This window comes from Balaenoptera ricei, chromosome 5 (genome assembly GCF_028023285.1).
Source record: "Balaenoptera ricei isolate mBalRic1 chromosome 5, mBalRic1.hap2, whole genome shotgun sequence".
Taxonomy (NCBI): Eukaryota; Metazoa; Chordata; class Mammalia; order Artiodactyla; family Balaenopteridae; genus Balaenoptera; species Balaenoptera ricei.
In genome coordinates this window covers 56,654,870-56,671,998 of record NC_082643.1, presented here as the reverse complement: position 1 = coordinate 56,671,998, position 17,129 = coordinate 56,654,870, and the positions used below count along the sequence as shown (strand labels likewise).

The 17,129-nt window shown below is 37.9% G+C and overlaps 1 protein-coding gene across 2 annotated transcripts in view; it reads left to right on the top strand.

Annotated features, from left to right (window-relative positions):
* The first annotated feature begins 4,482 nt into the window (after window positions 1–4,482).
* Window positions 4,483–17,129, top strand: part of STAP1 (signal transducing adaptor family member 1) — a 40,694-nt gene continuing 28,047 nt past the window's right edge. For both annotated transcript variants that reach the window (XM_059922907.1, XM_059922906.1), the window contains exons 1-2: window positions 4,483–4,761; window positions 13,774–13,845. In XM_059922907.1, coding sequence (XP_059778890.1) covers window positions 4,642–4,761; window positions 13,774–13,845 — 192 coding nt within the window. In that variant the 5' untranslated portion in view covers window positions 4,483–4,641. The remainder of the gene's footprint in view (window positions 4,762–13,773; window positions 13,846–17,129) is intronic.

The window sequence follows — 17,129 nt, the reverse complement described above, 5'->3', positions numbered from 1 at the left end:
CTATACCAATAACTAAAATACAATGGGGCAAACACTGTAATAAAAAATGCATAAAATGCTATGGGAATGCAGGGTAAGAGTGATAAACATTCCTCTTGGGAATGGGGAAGGCTTCAGGAAATCTTCATAGACAAGGATATATTCAATCTGGGTCTTCAAGGATAAGTAGCGAGTTGTATTAACAAGAAGAAGGAAGGGCACTGAAGCAAGGTGTACAGTGATTGGAAAGGTATGAGGTGATGGGAAAGACCATGAGGTATTAAGACAACTGGGAGTAACCAAATTTACTAGAAGAGAGAGTATTTTTAAGGAGTCTCGATTTAAAAGGGCCCTATTACAAATGACCTTGTGATGCTTGAGCACATTGTTAGTACTCAATAAATATTTAGTGCTGATGAAAAAATAAAAGAATGAATCTGAAAGCACTGAGAATTCATTAAAATGTTTGAAACCGGGGAATAACTTGACTACACTACATTTTAAATGAATCAGAGAGAAAAAGAGTGGAAAGTAAGAGGCTGCTTGGAAAGAAGCCTATTGCAGCTCTTCAGACAAGAAGTGAAGAAGCTGTTGTCCCAGAGAAGTTAACTGGTTTGTTCAAGGTCTAGAGCTGGTTACCAGCAAAATTGGCTTCTCTCCCTCTGCCCAAACACTTTTTCTGCTACATTTTCTTGCCTATAAATTCATTATTCACCACCTAAAACTTGAGATCTCTATAAGAGGATTTCTATTGTAATGGTGCAGTGGTACAATGATGTTGGAAGTTGTGGACAGGTCTAACTGGATAAAAATATTTCAGCAGGATTTTTGCCATTTTGTAGGTTTGGGGCTGGGGGGAGACATAATTTGAACATTGGTATATTAAGGATTAATTTGACTTGCAAACTGACAAACCAAAGCAACTTACAGTGGCTGTTGAACTGGTTTTCCATTAATTTGGTTTATTTATTTGTATTTTTGTTTATTTTTTATTTTTTAGTCGTGCCACGTGGCTTACCAGATCCTAGTTCCCTGACCAGGAATCGAACCCATGCCCTCAGCAGTGAAAGCGTGCAGTCCTAACTATTGGACTGCCAGGGAATTCCCTAATTTGATTTATTTTTTTAAAAGGTAAGAAAGACATAATTAACTAGATGATTATTTCTCAAAAATATTCCTATCTTTACATTTTTCTAGAGACATTCTTTTCTCCCATGAAACTCTGTGGCCATAAAGCCAGTGACTACTTTTTTCCTATTCCAACCACTGATGACTCCCAGCATCCTGACTCCTGCTCCCCTTCTTTTCATTTCTCAGTTCTCATCCCTCCTTTCACTGCCCCCGTTTTACGCCAGCTACCAGCTACCAAGAAGGTGGATTAGGCCATTTATCAAATCAGAAGGTTTTCCTTTCTCATTCAAATCACTTTCTTAGTACACTGAGACTAGGAATTAATTCAGGTTTTGTCTCAAAAAATTAACTTGGACTTATATTTTATCATTTAAAGTTTGGGGTAGCAGGGAGCAGGTCTCAACTTAATATAAAGGCAAGGCAGTAATTCAGAATCTTCTTCTCCCAATTTCAGTTTCAAACTGTTTTTATTTTGATAATGCACCTGAACACTCTTCTCTAGTTTACTAATCATCAGTCTGTATTGTTCTACCTGAGCAGAATTTACTTGAAATTCTATGCAATTGCAATGAGGTTCTCTATAGGACCGCTACATATCACAATGATTAATCCTCAGACATTTCCACTAAGTTCTCAGTCACCTGAGAAGACCTTGTGGCCAGAAGGAACAAATGTCCTTTGTTCTTTTTTTTTAAAATAAATTTATTTGTTTATTTATTTTTGGCTGCGTTGGGTCTTTGTTGCTGTGACGGGCTTTCTCTGGTTGCAGCAATCAGGGGCTACCCTTCGTTGCGGTGCTCGGGCTTCTCATTGCGGTGGTTTCTCTTGTTGCAGGGCACGGGCTCTAGGCACGTGGGCTTCAGTAGTTGTAGTGTGTGGGCTTCAGTAGTTGTGGCTCGTGGGCTCTAGAGCACAGGCTCAGTAGTTGTGGCACACGGGCTTAGTTGCTCTACGGCATGTGGAATCTTCCCAGACCAGGGATCGAACCCGTGTCCCCTGCATTGGCAGGTGGATTCTTAACCACTGCGCCACCAGGGAAGTCCCTCCCTTGTTCTTTAGAGCTGAATAATTCAGTCTCTCATTTCACTAGCAAAAGTTTCGTTCAGACCATGTATCAACTTGTTTTTGTTTTTGTTTTTTCCAACTTAAGCCGAATTTAACAAAAAACCAACCACTCATGTTTCCCTGGGCCTCCTGCCCAGATTCCCGTAGGTCCTTGCCTAGGAAATGCACCAGTGTCCCTTAAGACTCCAAGTCTTAACTAAAACTAGCTCAAATAAAATTTTTAGGCTCATCACTTAAAAGCAATGAGATCCAGATATCAGGAGAACTCACTGGAACACCTGAGGAGTACGGAGAAGCCAGTGGGGCTCGATGGGCTCATACTAGTGCAGCGTGCTGGTCAGGGAAGAATTCAGGTGTCCTCTAGTGGGTTATCTCTTATATCTTGCCAATTAAACCTGCATGTGGATGAAAAAACTTAATCAATAGTCTATCTAAGAAAGAAATGGAAAATTTTATTTGAGCCAAACTGAGGATAATAACCTGGGAGACAGTCTTTCAGAAAGTTCTGAGGACAGTTCTGCCTATTAGAGGTCAAAGCGCAGTTATATAAGTTCTTGAGACAAAGATTTTTAGGTCAAATGACATTGACAGTTTACACAAGCCAGATCTGCATGCACAAAGCTAGTAGTGGGTCATCATGTCCCCTTACAAGATTAAGAAGGAAGGTTATCTCCTAAGGAGGTCTTGTTAATGCAGATGCACAATACACACTAAAGGGGAAGGAAGAGGCCCAAATGGGCGGAGAAAATTTTTATGTTTAAATTTTTCTTGTCTTGCTATAAAATATGAATTTTATTCATCATACCTCACTTTGTAGACAATTTGACTCCTCACATCTACAGCTGCAGATCCAATAGAACCAAACTGGTGGGAAAACCACATGGCCTTTCCATTAAGAAAGGAGGATCAGACTGGAGATTCGTGGCTTGCTTTGACTGATGATAATATGCTAGTCTAACAGGGGAGAATGCCCAGGCCTGGGTCATAGACCTAGAGTAATTCTGAAATCTTAAGGGTGAAATAGCAAATGGTGGAACCTCTCAGGACCCCTGCAGAACAAATCAGAATTCCTTCCAATGTTCCCTTCCCCCATCATTCTTTGCACAGTGCGGCACCAAATCCAGTCTCTCAAGGACCATTTCCTGCATGCAACTATTGAATGCATTTTGGCCCCAGTGTATCTGTATAAATCTCACTAGATAGCTGTACCCCATCTGTGCACCATAGCTTCAGTGATCCACTGCTTAGAAAGCAGAAAAGAACAAAATGAAAGTTTGAAAATTTACAGCTTTCTCTGCCAGACATATTTTGCCATATACACAGTGGTAAACTACCAACTCAAAATACTGACAAAAAAGTTTAAAAATCGCATGTTCCCGTAACTATAGTTTACATTTAGTGAACCATCAAAATGGGCATGGAATAAATTTCCCATTTTTCTTTTTTAAAATTTATTTATTTATTTATTTATTTATTTATCTGGCTGCACCTGGTCTTAGTTGCAGCACGTGGGATCTTCATTGCTGCATGCAGGATCTTTCAGTTGCAGTATGTGGGGATCTAGTTCCCTGACCAGGGATCGAACCCAGGCCCCTTACATTGGGAGCTCTTAACCACTGGACCACCAGGGAAGTCCCAATAGCTCCATTTTTCTAAAAAATTTAAACGAAGCTCAATTCTGAAATACAGTTGTCCCTTGCTATCAGTAGAGGATCAGTTCCAGGGACCCCACAGATACCAAAATCCTTGAATGCTTAACTTTCTTAGATAAAATAACATAGCATTTGCATATAACATACAAAATCCTCCTGTATACTTTAAATCATCTCTAGATTATTTATTACACCTAATACAATGTAGATGTTATGAAAATCGTTTTCAGCAAGTGGAAAATTCAAGTTTTGCTTTTTGGAACTTTTTGAATTTTTTTTCTAATATTTTCTATGTATAGTTGGCTGAACCACAGATGTGGAATCTGTTGATACAGAGGGCCAACTGTACTTAAAACAGAAATAGTATTTATAAGATTATCCTATGAAGTAATTTTTAATGAAGTGGAGTTAATTCAAGTCATGTCTTCTGGGGATAAAAATGGACACCAGCAAACAAACAAAAAAAAAGGTGGAAGAAAAGAAATGTGACCTTGATGTCTCCTCAAATGTCCATAATCTCCACAGCTGTTCCTTTCATCCTCTGGTGATATTAATCTTCTGTTTATTTTGCTACTGTAATTCTAAACACACATTGTTTCCTCAGAGCTTACCCTCTCCAAGTTGGTCTATGCCTGTTCTTTCTTACCACAGAAAAAGTAAAGAAAAAAAAGTGTGTGTGTGTGTCCTGTTGGTGGTTTAAAATCGAGTTGGGACTTCCTCTTTGAACAGTTGCCTTTTCCTCTCACACAAGGGCGATCTCATCTTGTCTGAGACTAGATTCAGTTGAAACAAACCACACACCAACGAGAGGGTAATGATGGCTAAGAAGCCCCCAAAACCAGCCCCTCGCAGGATCTTCCAAGAAAGGTCAAAGATTACTGCTCTACCCTTGTACTTTGAAGGTTTTTTATTAGTCAAGCGGTCAGAATACCAGGTAAGTCCACAGATGATAATGTTAAACTAGAAACTTCTGTCTTAATATAAAATTTATTTTATGGTGATATGATGTGACAAGGGCCTTCTTGTCTCTGCTGGGACTGAACCCTCTTCCCTGAGGTCAGAAATATGATTCCAATTTGCATAATTTAAATACAACGTATGGCTTAAACACATATATGTGTATATATAAGCTTCTAATGTTGAGTCGCTAATGTAAAAAAATTCCTAAATTTCTAAAGAATTTATTTAAACATCACAGAAGAGTTTAGCTTAGAAGATAAAATGTTTCCTATATATTTTCTCTGCAATTTACTACTATGATGACAAGTACTATTAAGATGAAATGATACTATGATTGAAATTAAACCTTCTGCTCCCATTTGCAGTTGATTGAAGCTTACAAATAATGATCAGAAAATGATAAAATTGATACTGTTTAACATTGTGTATAGTTAGTTATATGTTCTAAGACACTGTTCAAGATAGTGATTTTAAAAGATACTACTTAGGGTGCTCTATGGGTACATGTACATTAAGCTACATAAATACATTCACTCTAAGAAAATTCACAAAGCATTCTTTATTTTTTAAACATAAAAATAAAAACTTATAATTAGTTAAAATCAGTGCTTTTGAAATACTAAGTGTGGATACTTTGAAATGAATGAGAGAAATAAACTTGGAAGTGTCTGTTACTAAAGAAAAAAGAAATCATTAACTTAGGTCAAATTTTATGAAATGCTAATATGAATTGAAACTAGAAAAAAATAGTGTTTTGAGAAATGCCTTAAGGAATGTTTAATAACAATTACAAATATATTTTTTCTGAGGATTTATTAATGCTTATAGAAAATGTGTGCATGTAAAAATATCTGTAATAGCACATTCATATTTCTTGCATATATAATCAGATCATTTACTATTGGAGAGTAAGACATGGTAATTTGTATTCTGTTATGGGTGTTAAACATGTATTAGTAATATCTGTCAGTTACATTGGAACATTTTTTAGTTGATCCTATACGCTTTTAAAATGAATTCAATCTTATTACTATGGGTTAGCTACATTATTACACTTTGCCAGGAAAGGGGAGTGGGAAAAAGAAATTTCTAGATTGTAATTTAAATTTGTCTATTCACTGAATTTTTTCCAAAGTGTTTATAATAACTGTTTCTGATACTGGGCTCCTTTTAATGTTTAAAAAAGGCAATCCCTTGGTATGGTTAGCAGAAAAAGAAAAGGATTTTAGAGTGTCAGTAAAACATGCCTTTACCTGATGGTTTTGCCACTTATAGCCTGGATTTAATACAAGTTACTCAATCTCCTTGAGGCTAAATTTCCTCAACTGTAAAATGGAGAGAATATGAGTCACCTCTCAAGGTATAAAGCCTGGGATACAGCGGTGCTTAATCAATTCATTCATTTAAGCAGTGTATATTTCGTGTTTCCTATGTACCACGTACCACACTCAGTTCTGGAGAATATGAATAAAATACAAAAACCCTACCTTCATGAGGTTTAGTTTAGTAAGGAGTGATGACTCACTTACCCGAATGCTAGTCTAATTTTTCTTGGAAAGCATGCCTTGAAATGGAAAGAAAAAACTACAGGTGTAAAAATTTCAGATGAAATCATAGCAAAGTATCTTTTACTTATATATCAGGGAGAAGAGATCAAGAGGATGACAGTAATGTCTACTAACAAGGTGATTTCAAGGATTAAAGGGATAACATGTAAACCACCTGGCTCATACTAGAGATTAGATTCATTCTCCTTCCATTTTATTATTCATCACATTCTTATTAACATACTAAAATCAGTTTTGAATCCACAAGTAATCCGGCTCAAAGGAGAGCCACAGTGATAATTAGAGTGCTGGAAAACAGAAGCAATGAGAAAAAGCTAAGGAAAAATAGTCAGGTTTCTAGGCAAGTGGTAGCAAAGTACCAGGGAACCTTTGAAAGGGAGGTGAGCCAAGGGTATCAAGAATGTCACCTTTCGATCTGAGGGACAGGAGGAAGTTGGGAGCCTCTACAGAATATTAAGTGAGGTCTCTGCTGAAGGAATTCAAGCTAGAAAAAATATAACTGAGGAGTAACCTGTTCTATAAGGAGATTACATGCTGAGAGGTGTTTCTTAGCTATTTTTGTGACAGGGACACTTTTAAGAATTAAGGTGCTTTGCCCCCAGGAAAATGTTCCAATATACACCATTTTAAACGCAATTCCAAGAGGTCCATGGATCCCAGGTCAAGACCCATTAAAAGCACGTAATCTTTATGGAAAAAATGTGGGAAGATTTACTTAACCCACAGTACTAGAATTCTGGATGATTAGGAAGATTTACTAGATAATAAAAGCTATTCAGTGCTACAGTGAGATACCAATGGCATCGCAGTTCTTACAAATGGGGAAAATTCTCAGTTTTCTGGAACTATTTGAACTAAGAGAGCATTTGGGCAACATCTCACAGTCTTCAAACTGTGATGTGCTATAATTAAAAACACTGTATATAATATGTCTTCTAATTATCCTGAACACAGAATATGATCATCATAATAGCATCAAAATAACATTTCTCTGACTAGTCCTCTAACTGCCACTAATTCATCTAGAAAAATTTTAGGGTTCAGTTGTGCTCTCAAACAGTTCTCTATGCTAGTAATCTCCAAATTTTTAAAGTAACACACTCTTTTCAAGAAAACATTTTTGAACACAGATCTCTAAGAAGATTAATTTATTTAGAAATTATATGTATATACTCCTGTACTACTAGTCCAAACAAATTACTCACTATATGCAGAAAGGGAATTAAGAAAGATGAAATATAATTAGACATTCTAAAAGTTTCTTCCCCAGAGGGATCATCTTGCATGCCTCCGAGGTTTAAGTGCCCCACTTTGGAGACCACTATATAACATCCTTCTTTAAGCAAAGGCACTTTATTCACTCACAAGAAAAAAAAATGGGAGCTTTTTATTGGGGACAGGGGCTGGAGAGGAACTTAACTGGATTTGCACTGTAACCCAGTTTTACTAGTTACATCAAAGAGAAAGAGCCCTGGGAGCCAGGAGATATTAAGTATCAGTCCTACTTTAGAACTTGGGCAAGTCCTTCAGAACTTTTCATCTGTTTCCTGTTTTGTAAAATGGGTAATTACTCTCTTGCATAACTGAACGGGTTGCTGTGATGATCAAACAGACTCTATTAAAATGGGTATATTTTCTTGAGGTGTTGCCATATGGAAGACATGCTAGGCTCTTAATGTCCGATCAGTCTGATCCTTACAGTAATTCTTCTGGGTAGAAATTATTTTATCTACTTCAAGTATTTTATCTACTTCAATGAGTGCATTGTTGCTCACAGAGTTTAAGCTCGAGGTGCCTCACCATTACGGGGCCTAACTTGGATTTCATTGCAAAGCGCTTGACATCATGCTGCCTTTCAAACTAAAGTTCTAATTCCATTTGGTGGTGGGTTTCTAAAGGTTGGGGACGTCTAATCACTAGATTCTTTATCACATTGAGCTCAACAGTAAGCTCAGTAGACTTTCAAAAACATTTGTTTAATTGAATGAAAATGAGATAGTGACCTTAAACTCTACATACAAGGTCATCTAACGATTATGAAGCTTAGCGAGAAATTCAAGAGGCCTATGTCGGTACATTTTTTTACTTCAGCAATTGAATGCAAATGATTGCTTAAAAATAAGAAATTTTGTGTTCAGTGTATTTAATCCAAAAATCTGCCCTTCAAAATTAATTTTTAAAATAGGTATGTATCTCTGTAGATATAAATATATACCTAGATGTTGGTCATTGAGATTGATATTGATAGATGACTCCGATTATACCGGTTTTCAGGAGCGCTTATCAGAAACTAAATCAAGCCTGTGACCCGCAGGTCTCTGCGTACTAAATATAAGTTTGATCTGTCCTTGGGTTTGTGGCTCTGGTTCGTGTCCACAGGGTCTACTGACATTTGTAATCTTCCTTTTCCTCCAGGCTGCCTTTTCTTCAACTCAGTGCCTTTGTTCTTGCTTCTTCCCCCATTTAATAAACCCTCCTTAATCCTTTCTATGAATATATATGTTTGTTTACCAGTAATGCTCCCATTTTTCCCTCATTAACTCTAGGCAATTCATACTATTCTCTCATGGCTGAACACGTCTGTAATTTTTCACAGGAGCACAGATGCATGTCTGTATGTACATAAAGAGCAAATGCAATAAACCTTGACTGCTATTAGTGATTTTAGTTTTCTATCTTGTGGCAGGTTAATACTAATGAGGCTAATTAAGAAGATGAACAGGGTGGTAGACTTTGCAGGCTTTTCTCTTGTTTTCTTTTCCTCTAAGAATCATAGAATCTCGGGTTTGGACTTTATCTTAGATGCCATACTTCAATAAAACTACACAACCCGTGACTAAGTTCTTGAACCAATACGCCTACATTCCAATCTCCTCCCCACTCTCCCTCACTCCCATCCTAGTTCCAAAATACTGTGTAATCTTGACTTCCTCCTTGCATTGAGAGACTTACCATTAGAGAAGGATGTGAAAGCCTTTAAAAGAGAGAGATGATTTTTTAAAAGCTCCAAGATAAAATTGAATTGTTTTGGGCTTCCCTGGTGGCGCAGTGGTTGACAATCTGCCTGCCAATGCAGGGCACACGGGTTCGAGCCCTGGTCTGGGAAGATCCCACATACCGTGGAGCAACTAGGCCCGTGAGCCACAGTTACTGAGCCTGCGCGTCTGGAGCCTGTGCTCCGCAACAAGAGAGGCCGCGATAGTGAGAGGCCCACGCACCGCGATGAAGAGTGGCCCCCCACTTGCCCCAACTAGAGAAAGCCCTCGCACAGAAACGAAGACCCAACACAGCCATAAATAAATTAATTTAAAAAAAAATTGAATTGTTTTATTATTTCATCTCAAGTCAATTCTCAGAAAGTTCAAGTACTTTTCAACAGAGTGACTATACACTTTCATGGTTTTTATAGAACACCTGCCTAATCATAGTATAGGTTAGCAACTTTTTCAAGACAAATTTCTCAATGCAGTTTTCTATCTTTTTACTTAAGACAATATGAAAGGGTGATTTTATATAGGAATGACAATGGATTTCATTATTCTAGTTTACAAAATATCTTCTCCTACTTGTACATAATCCCATTGAAAGAGATCTATTTTAGAGATTTTTAGTGGGCATCACCTTCACACACACATACAAATTACCATGTGGAAAGAGTATTATTATATGGATAATAAAATATGCGAAGTACCTGTTAATAATGTGAGTGATGAGGTAATGCTTCCCCACCGCCACTGGCTAATATTGATGGAACCCTTGCTATGTACATAGGACCTGGTGCTTTACCTATGTACTTTACATACATCCTATGTGCTTTACATACATCATTATTCCATTCAATCCTTCAACAACTCTGAGGATTTGCTACTTATGTAGTAAGAGGCTGGTTTCCCTACTTCCATTCTTGGTGCCTTAACACTGAACTCTCACACAGGAGACACATAATAATTATTATTATTATTACAATTCAGTGGTTTTTAATATATTCACAAAGCTGTGCAACCATCACCACTATCTAGTTCTAGAACATTGAAAATGTTTAAGTTTAATGTTTTAAGTTTTAAGTTTAATGTTTGTTTCTGAAAAGAAACACCGTTAGCTGTTACTCCCAGTTCCCCTGCCCTGTACATTTTTTATACCCATTTGTTGGGATTTTTCCTCTCCCAAGTTTGAAAGCAAGTGAAAATTAAGACACAGGAATCACACAAATGAAGATCAATTCATTACTTTCATTATTAATAAAATCTATTGATAGTAGTTTAGATTTAAGGCCAAAACTGTGCTGACACTTTACCCCAGATTTAGGTAGGCTTGACCTACCGTGAGTCACTGACGCAGTTTGAGAGTCACAGCCTGCCTCTTGGAGGCCCTTTGCCACATGGCAGGGAACAGAGCAGAACACCCACTCTGTCCTGGCAGGCTGCTGAGAGAGGACAAGAAGGCGTTGAGTTGAGCTTCCTGCCTTGCAGACTTACCTCTTAGATATTCAGTCCTACCCTCTGCAGAGGCGGTAGTTCTCTCTAGCAGCACCCTGCAGGATAGATTGGAGGGAGAAAGAAAGTAGTGGAGAGACCAGGCAAAGGGCTATTTCAATGCCATTAACATTTTGTATCCTATGTGAAAATAAGGAAAGAAAAGACTTCTGCTGGGGCTGAAATTAAGGTTTGTTCCCTTGCCTTATTGAACTGCTTGACTCAGAGATGTGTCAAGTATATACTGGCATCTGGATTTCAGAAAAAAGGAAGACTCTCTTTGCCCAGTTTTACAATTGCTTCTTTGGGGACCATCTGTTGGCTGATCCTTCAATCCTATGCCCTTTTGAATTGTTCTTTTCTTTGGTAATCCATTTTTGATTCAGGAGGCATCAGCATGTTCATTACGTTACATTATAGCCAGTTCTCTGTTGGGAGGTAGAATGAAGTGGAAAGATCACAGGGCTTGGACAGAGAAACTGTGCTCCAAGTTCCAACTCTACCCCTGAGGTAGACTGCTGCAGGACTACTATCAGTTTGTTCAAGTCTCACTATATACACTCCCCTTGGAAATGTGACTTTTCTGCTCCTGCCATAAAGAGGCTGAGTCTGTTTTTCTGCTCCTTGAATCTGGACTGGGTCATGCTTTGGTAAATGTGACAAAAGCAGAAGATTAGACAGTACTTGCACATTGGGTTTTGCCCTCTCTTACCCCTGAGCATTCTTCTGCTAGCATGTGAACAAGTCTAGGCCAGCTGACTGGAAGATGAGACTGCACGGAGTGTGATTCCAATTGTCTCAGTAGAGTGGTTTCCAACACCAACAACCACTTCTCTGATTCTCTGGACATCAACTAGGCATTCAACACTTCAGTTCAATTCTGATACTAACTACCTACCCAAATTTAGTGCAGACCCCACAGCTTAATTAAGAGCTGAGTCCCACGAGACTACCCCCTACTTCAGTCACTAGACACAAGTCCCAGATCTCCTGTCCTTCTGACTGACTGGTGATAAATCAGGGGTTCCCATGACCCTCTCCCAAGATTTCATAATTTACTAGAATGGCTCGCAGAACTCAGGAAAACACTTTGCTTACATTTACTGGTAAGGGATACAAATGAACAGCCAGATGACGAGGGCAAGGTCTGGAAGGATCCCAAGCACGGGTGCTACTGTCTTTGTGGAGATGGGGTACACCACCCTTTTGGCATGTGGAAACTTATCAAATCTTGTTGTTCAAGAGTTTTTACAAAGCATAATCTCCAGGCCCACCTCCTCCTTCCTGGAGGTTGGTAGGTAGGGCTGAAAGTTCCAACCCTCTTAATCATTTGTTCTTTTGGTGACCAGACCCATCCTGAAGATATCTAGGGGTCCCATCCTAAGTTACCTCATTAGTAAAAATTCAGGTATGATGTAAAAGGGTTCACTATGAATAACAAAAGCACTCCTATTACTTAGGAAATTCCAAGTGTTTTAGGATCTCTATGCCAGGAACTAGGAGACAAAGACTAAATATATTTCTTATTATACCACACCCAGTCATTCTGCATTCCCAGCTAATACCCCAAGCAAGTGAATGAGAGTACCCTAGACCATTAAGTCACAGCCAAGTATACCCAGATCCAAAGAATCATCCGCCAGCCACAGAATGAGGAGAAATATAAAATGCTTGCTGTCTTAGTCCACTAAGTTTTAGGGTGGCTTGTAATACAGCAAAAGCTAATATAGCACCTTATTAGCCATGAAGACAAAGGGAGAAAATAGTTCTATTAAGAACATGAGAAAGATGGTTGCTGTAATTCAGAATGAATTTAATCTTGAACTTCCTGAGAGCCAAGGAAAATAAAAGAAAGATGGGTTATAGAGTTCCCATTATTTGAGAAAATAAGTATATAAATTCTAAAGAGGTGACAAACATTTTGGTGGTCAAAAAAAGAATAAGTGATATGTCATTATCAAAGAGACACAAAATACCATAACATATGAGTGTCCTCACATTTATAAGCAAAAGAAAAAATTTCTTCACCTGATTTTCTTATATTAACACTCAATATAAATCAAGATAATCCAACATGTTGTGAAAATTCAGCTTATTAAACCCTAAAGGAAGGAATGTTCAACAAGTCTATGAAACTGACTGGAATTTTTAAAAACACACTTTTGCAAAGAACTGGGTATGAAGGTAAGTCTTCAGATATGAAGGATTTTTTTTTTTTATGTTTTAACCACACCCCCTTGCCATTCTTTTGTAATACAGCCAATCTTCATAAAATGTAAGTTCTTATCTAAATAGACTTTCACTTGATTGAGTCTTACTAGGTTATTTAAATATTTTAAACTTAAAAAATTATATTTCTATAGAACTCATAATAATGTGAACATATTAATTATGAAATGTTCAGCACATGAATGAAATTTGAATTCAAAGTTCAGCTTTGATTGTGTTATTTTTATCATTAGCAATTGCTCATATTTCCTTGATCTATATAAATATATTCTATTTATTGAACCTAAACTATGAGCCATGTACTATTCTAAGTGATTTATGTGTATTAATTCATTCAATCTTTTCAACTGTCTTGGAAGGTAGATATTAAATGCTTGTCCCAACCTGGCCCCTTATATGGCCCCTCTTACAGGTGCAAGTTTCCACTGAAAGTGCACAAAAAGTCAAGCATCTTAAATCAATGAGGAAAGTTTTGGAAAATAATTTACTTAAACACAAATCAAATTACATCCCTACCACACACCTCATACTAAAATTTGTGAAGGATTTAACCAGGAATTAAATGTAAAATTAAGCGATAAAAAAGTAGGTGATTTATCCCAGGAGAAAGAAGAATATTATATCACACAGCAATTAAGAAAGTTACAGAGGGAAATATCAATAGGAAAATTGTTGAATATACATAATGAAATGATGCTTACAATTTCTTTCCCACAGGATTATAAACATTACTGGACAGAGCTGAGAGGAACTACACTTTTCTTTTATACTGACAAAAAAAGTACAACAGTAAGTAAACGTGTTCAGCTGATTTAATTTTTCCCGATAAACACTTGTCATATAGTTTATTATTCACTTCTGTCTTCCGAAAGTAAAGATATTCCAGTACAACCAATTTAAATAAGAACATTTATATCTGTGAGGGCTATCAATTACAAGACCTATGGTAAAATTTCCTGGGAAACTCAGAAGGTGTTAACTGATACCCGAAATCTCATAACATACAATATGTCACAATTTAATTTTTCTAGAAAGTACAAACATACCCCATGAGATAAGACTTCTAAGAGTTCAAGCATGAGAATAACAATAAAGAAATTCTGAGATTATTTATTTGTATTAATTTTAAATGATTGATATTTCAGTTTAACCACAAAAAAAAAATGAAAATGGTGTATTTCATTTTTTCCACAAATAAAATGTAGCATTTTAGTAGCAAATGCATGTCTACCTTGGAATGCTATGCTTATGAGATTTTATGATCCAGTAACTTGTTTAAATATAAACATTTCAGACCATGGGTGTAGTAGCCCACACTGCTTAGAACATTGTTATTACATGACCAGATCCAATGAAAGATACAGAAAAAGAGCCTGTGTGATGTATTCTACCTGGAGGCATTTCAGCACCATTAGTGGTAAACTAACCAGAGGTCATTTAAAAAACCAAACAGAAAACAAACTTAAAATGGTCATCTTTGAGGTCAAGGGTTCAAGATGGCGGAGTAGAAGGACGTGCTTTCACTCCCTCTTCCGAGAGCATGGGAATCACAACTAACTGCTGAACTATCATCAACAGGAAGACACTGGAACTCACCAAAAAAGATACCCCACATCCAAAGACAAAGGAGAAGCCACAATGAGATGGTAGGAGGGGCGCAATCACAATAAAATCAAATCCCATAACTGTTGGGTGGGTGACTCACAAACTGGAGAACACTTATACCACAGAAGTCCACCCACTGGAGTGAAGGTTCTGAGCCCCACGTCAGGCTTCCCAACCTGGGGGTCCGGCAACAGGAGGAGGAATTCCTTAGAGAATCAGACTTTGAAGACTAGCAGGATTTGACTGCCGGACTTCGACAGGACTGGGGGAAACAGAGACTCCACTCTTGGAGGGCACACACAAAGTGGTGTGCGCATCGGGACCCAGGGGAAGGAGCATGACCCCAGGGGAGACTGAACCAGACCTACCTGCTAGTGTTGGAGGGTCTCCTGCAGAGGCGGGGGGTGGCTGTATCTCACCGTGAGGAAAAGGACACTGGCAGCAGAAGTTCTGGGAAGTACTCCTTGGTGTGAGCCCTCCCAGAGTCTGCCATTAGCCCCACCAAAGAGCCTGGGTAGGCTCCAGTGTTGGGTCACCTCAGGTCAAACAACCAACAAAGAGGGGACCCAGCCCCACCCATCAGCAGACAAGTGGATTAAAGTTTTACTGAGCTCTGCCCACCAGAGCAACAGCCAGCTCTACCCACCACCAGTCCCTCCCATCAGGAAACTTGCACAAGCCTCTTAGATAGCCTCAACCAGAGGGCAGACAGCAGAAGCAGGAAGACCTACAATCCTGCAGCCTGTGGAACAAAAAACACATTCACAGAAAGATAGACAAGATGAAAAGGCAGAGGCCTATGTACCAGATGAAGGAACAAGATAAAACCTCAGAAAAACAACTAAATGAAGTGGAGATAGGCAACCTTCCAGAAAAAGAATTCAGAATAATGATAGTGAAGATGATCCAGGACCTCGGAAAAAGAATGGAGGCAAAGATCGAGAAGATGCAAGAAATGTTTTAAAAAGACCAAGAAGAATTAAAGAACAAACAGAGATGAACAATACAATAACTGAAACAAAAAATACACTAGAAGGAATCAATAGCAGAATAACTGAGGCAGAAGAACGGATAAGTGACCTGGAAGACAGCATAGTGGAATTCACTGCTGCAGAACAGAACAAAGAAAAAAGAATGAAAAGAAATGAAGACAGCCTAAGAGACCTCTGAGACAACACTAAATGCAACAACATTCGCATTATAGGGGTCCCAGAAGGATAAGAGAGAGAGAAAGGACCCGAGAAAATATTTGAAGAGATTACAGTTGAAAAATTCCCTAACATGGGAAAGGAAATAGGCACCCAAGTCCAGGAAGCACAGAGAGTCCCATATAGGATAAACCCAAGGAGAAACAAGCCGAGACACATAGCAATCAAATTGACAAAAATTAAAGGCAAAGAAAAATTATTAAAAGCAACAAGGGGAAAATGACAAATAACATACAACAGAACTCCCATAAGGTTAACAGCTGATCTCTCAGAAGAAACTCTATGAGCCAGAAGGGAGTGGCATGACATATTTAAAGTGATGAAAGGGAATAAACTACAACCAAGATTACTCTACCCGGCAAGGATCTCATTCAGATTTGACGGAGAAATCAAAAGCTTTACAGACAAGCAAAAGCTAAGAGAATTCAGCACCACCAAACAAGCTCTACAACAAATGCTAAAGGAACTTCTTTAAGTGGAAAACACAAGGGAAGAAAAGGACCTACAAAAACAAACCCAAAACAATTAAGAAAATGGTCATAGGAACATACATATCGATAATTACCTTAAACGTGAATGGATTAAATGCTCCAACCAAAAGATACAGGCTCTCTGAATGGATACATAAACAAAACCCATATATATGCTGTCTACAAGAGACCCACTTCAGACCTAGGGACACATACAGACTGAAAGTGAGGGGATGGAAAAAGATATTCCATGAAAATTGAAATCAAAAGAAAGCTGGAGTAGCAATACCCGTATCAGATAAAATAGACTTTAAAATAAAGAATGTTACAAGAGACAAGGAAGGACACTACATAATGATCAAGGGATCAATCCAAGAAGAAGATATAACAATTATAAATATATATGCACCCAACATAGGAGCACCTCAATACATAAGGCAACTGCTAACAGCTGTAAGAAAGGAAACCGACAGTAACACAATAATAGTGGGGGATTTTAACACCTCACTTACACCAATGGGCAGATCATCCAAACAGAAAATTAATAAAGAAACACAAGCTTTAAATGACACAATAGACCAGATAGATTTAATTGATATTTATAGAATATTCCATTCAAAAAGAGCAGATTACACTTTCTTCTCAAATGCACACAGAACATTCTGCAGGATAGATCACATCTTAGATCACAAATCAAGCCTCAGTAAATTTAAGAAAATGAAATCATATCAAGCATCTTTTCTGACCACAATGCTCTTCTCAAACTCTTCCAAAAATTGCAGAGGAAGGA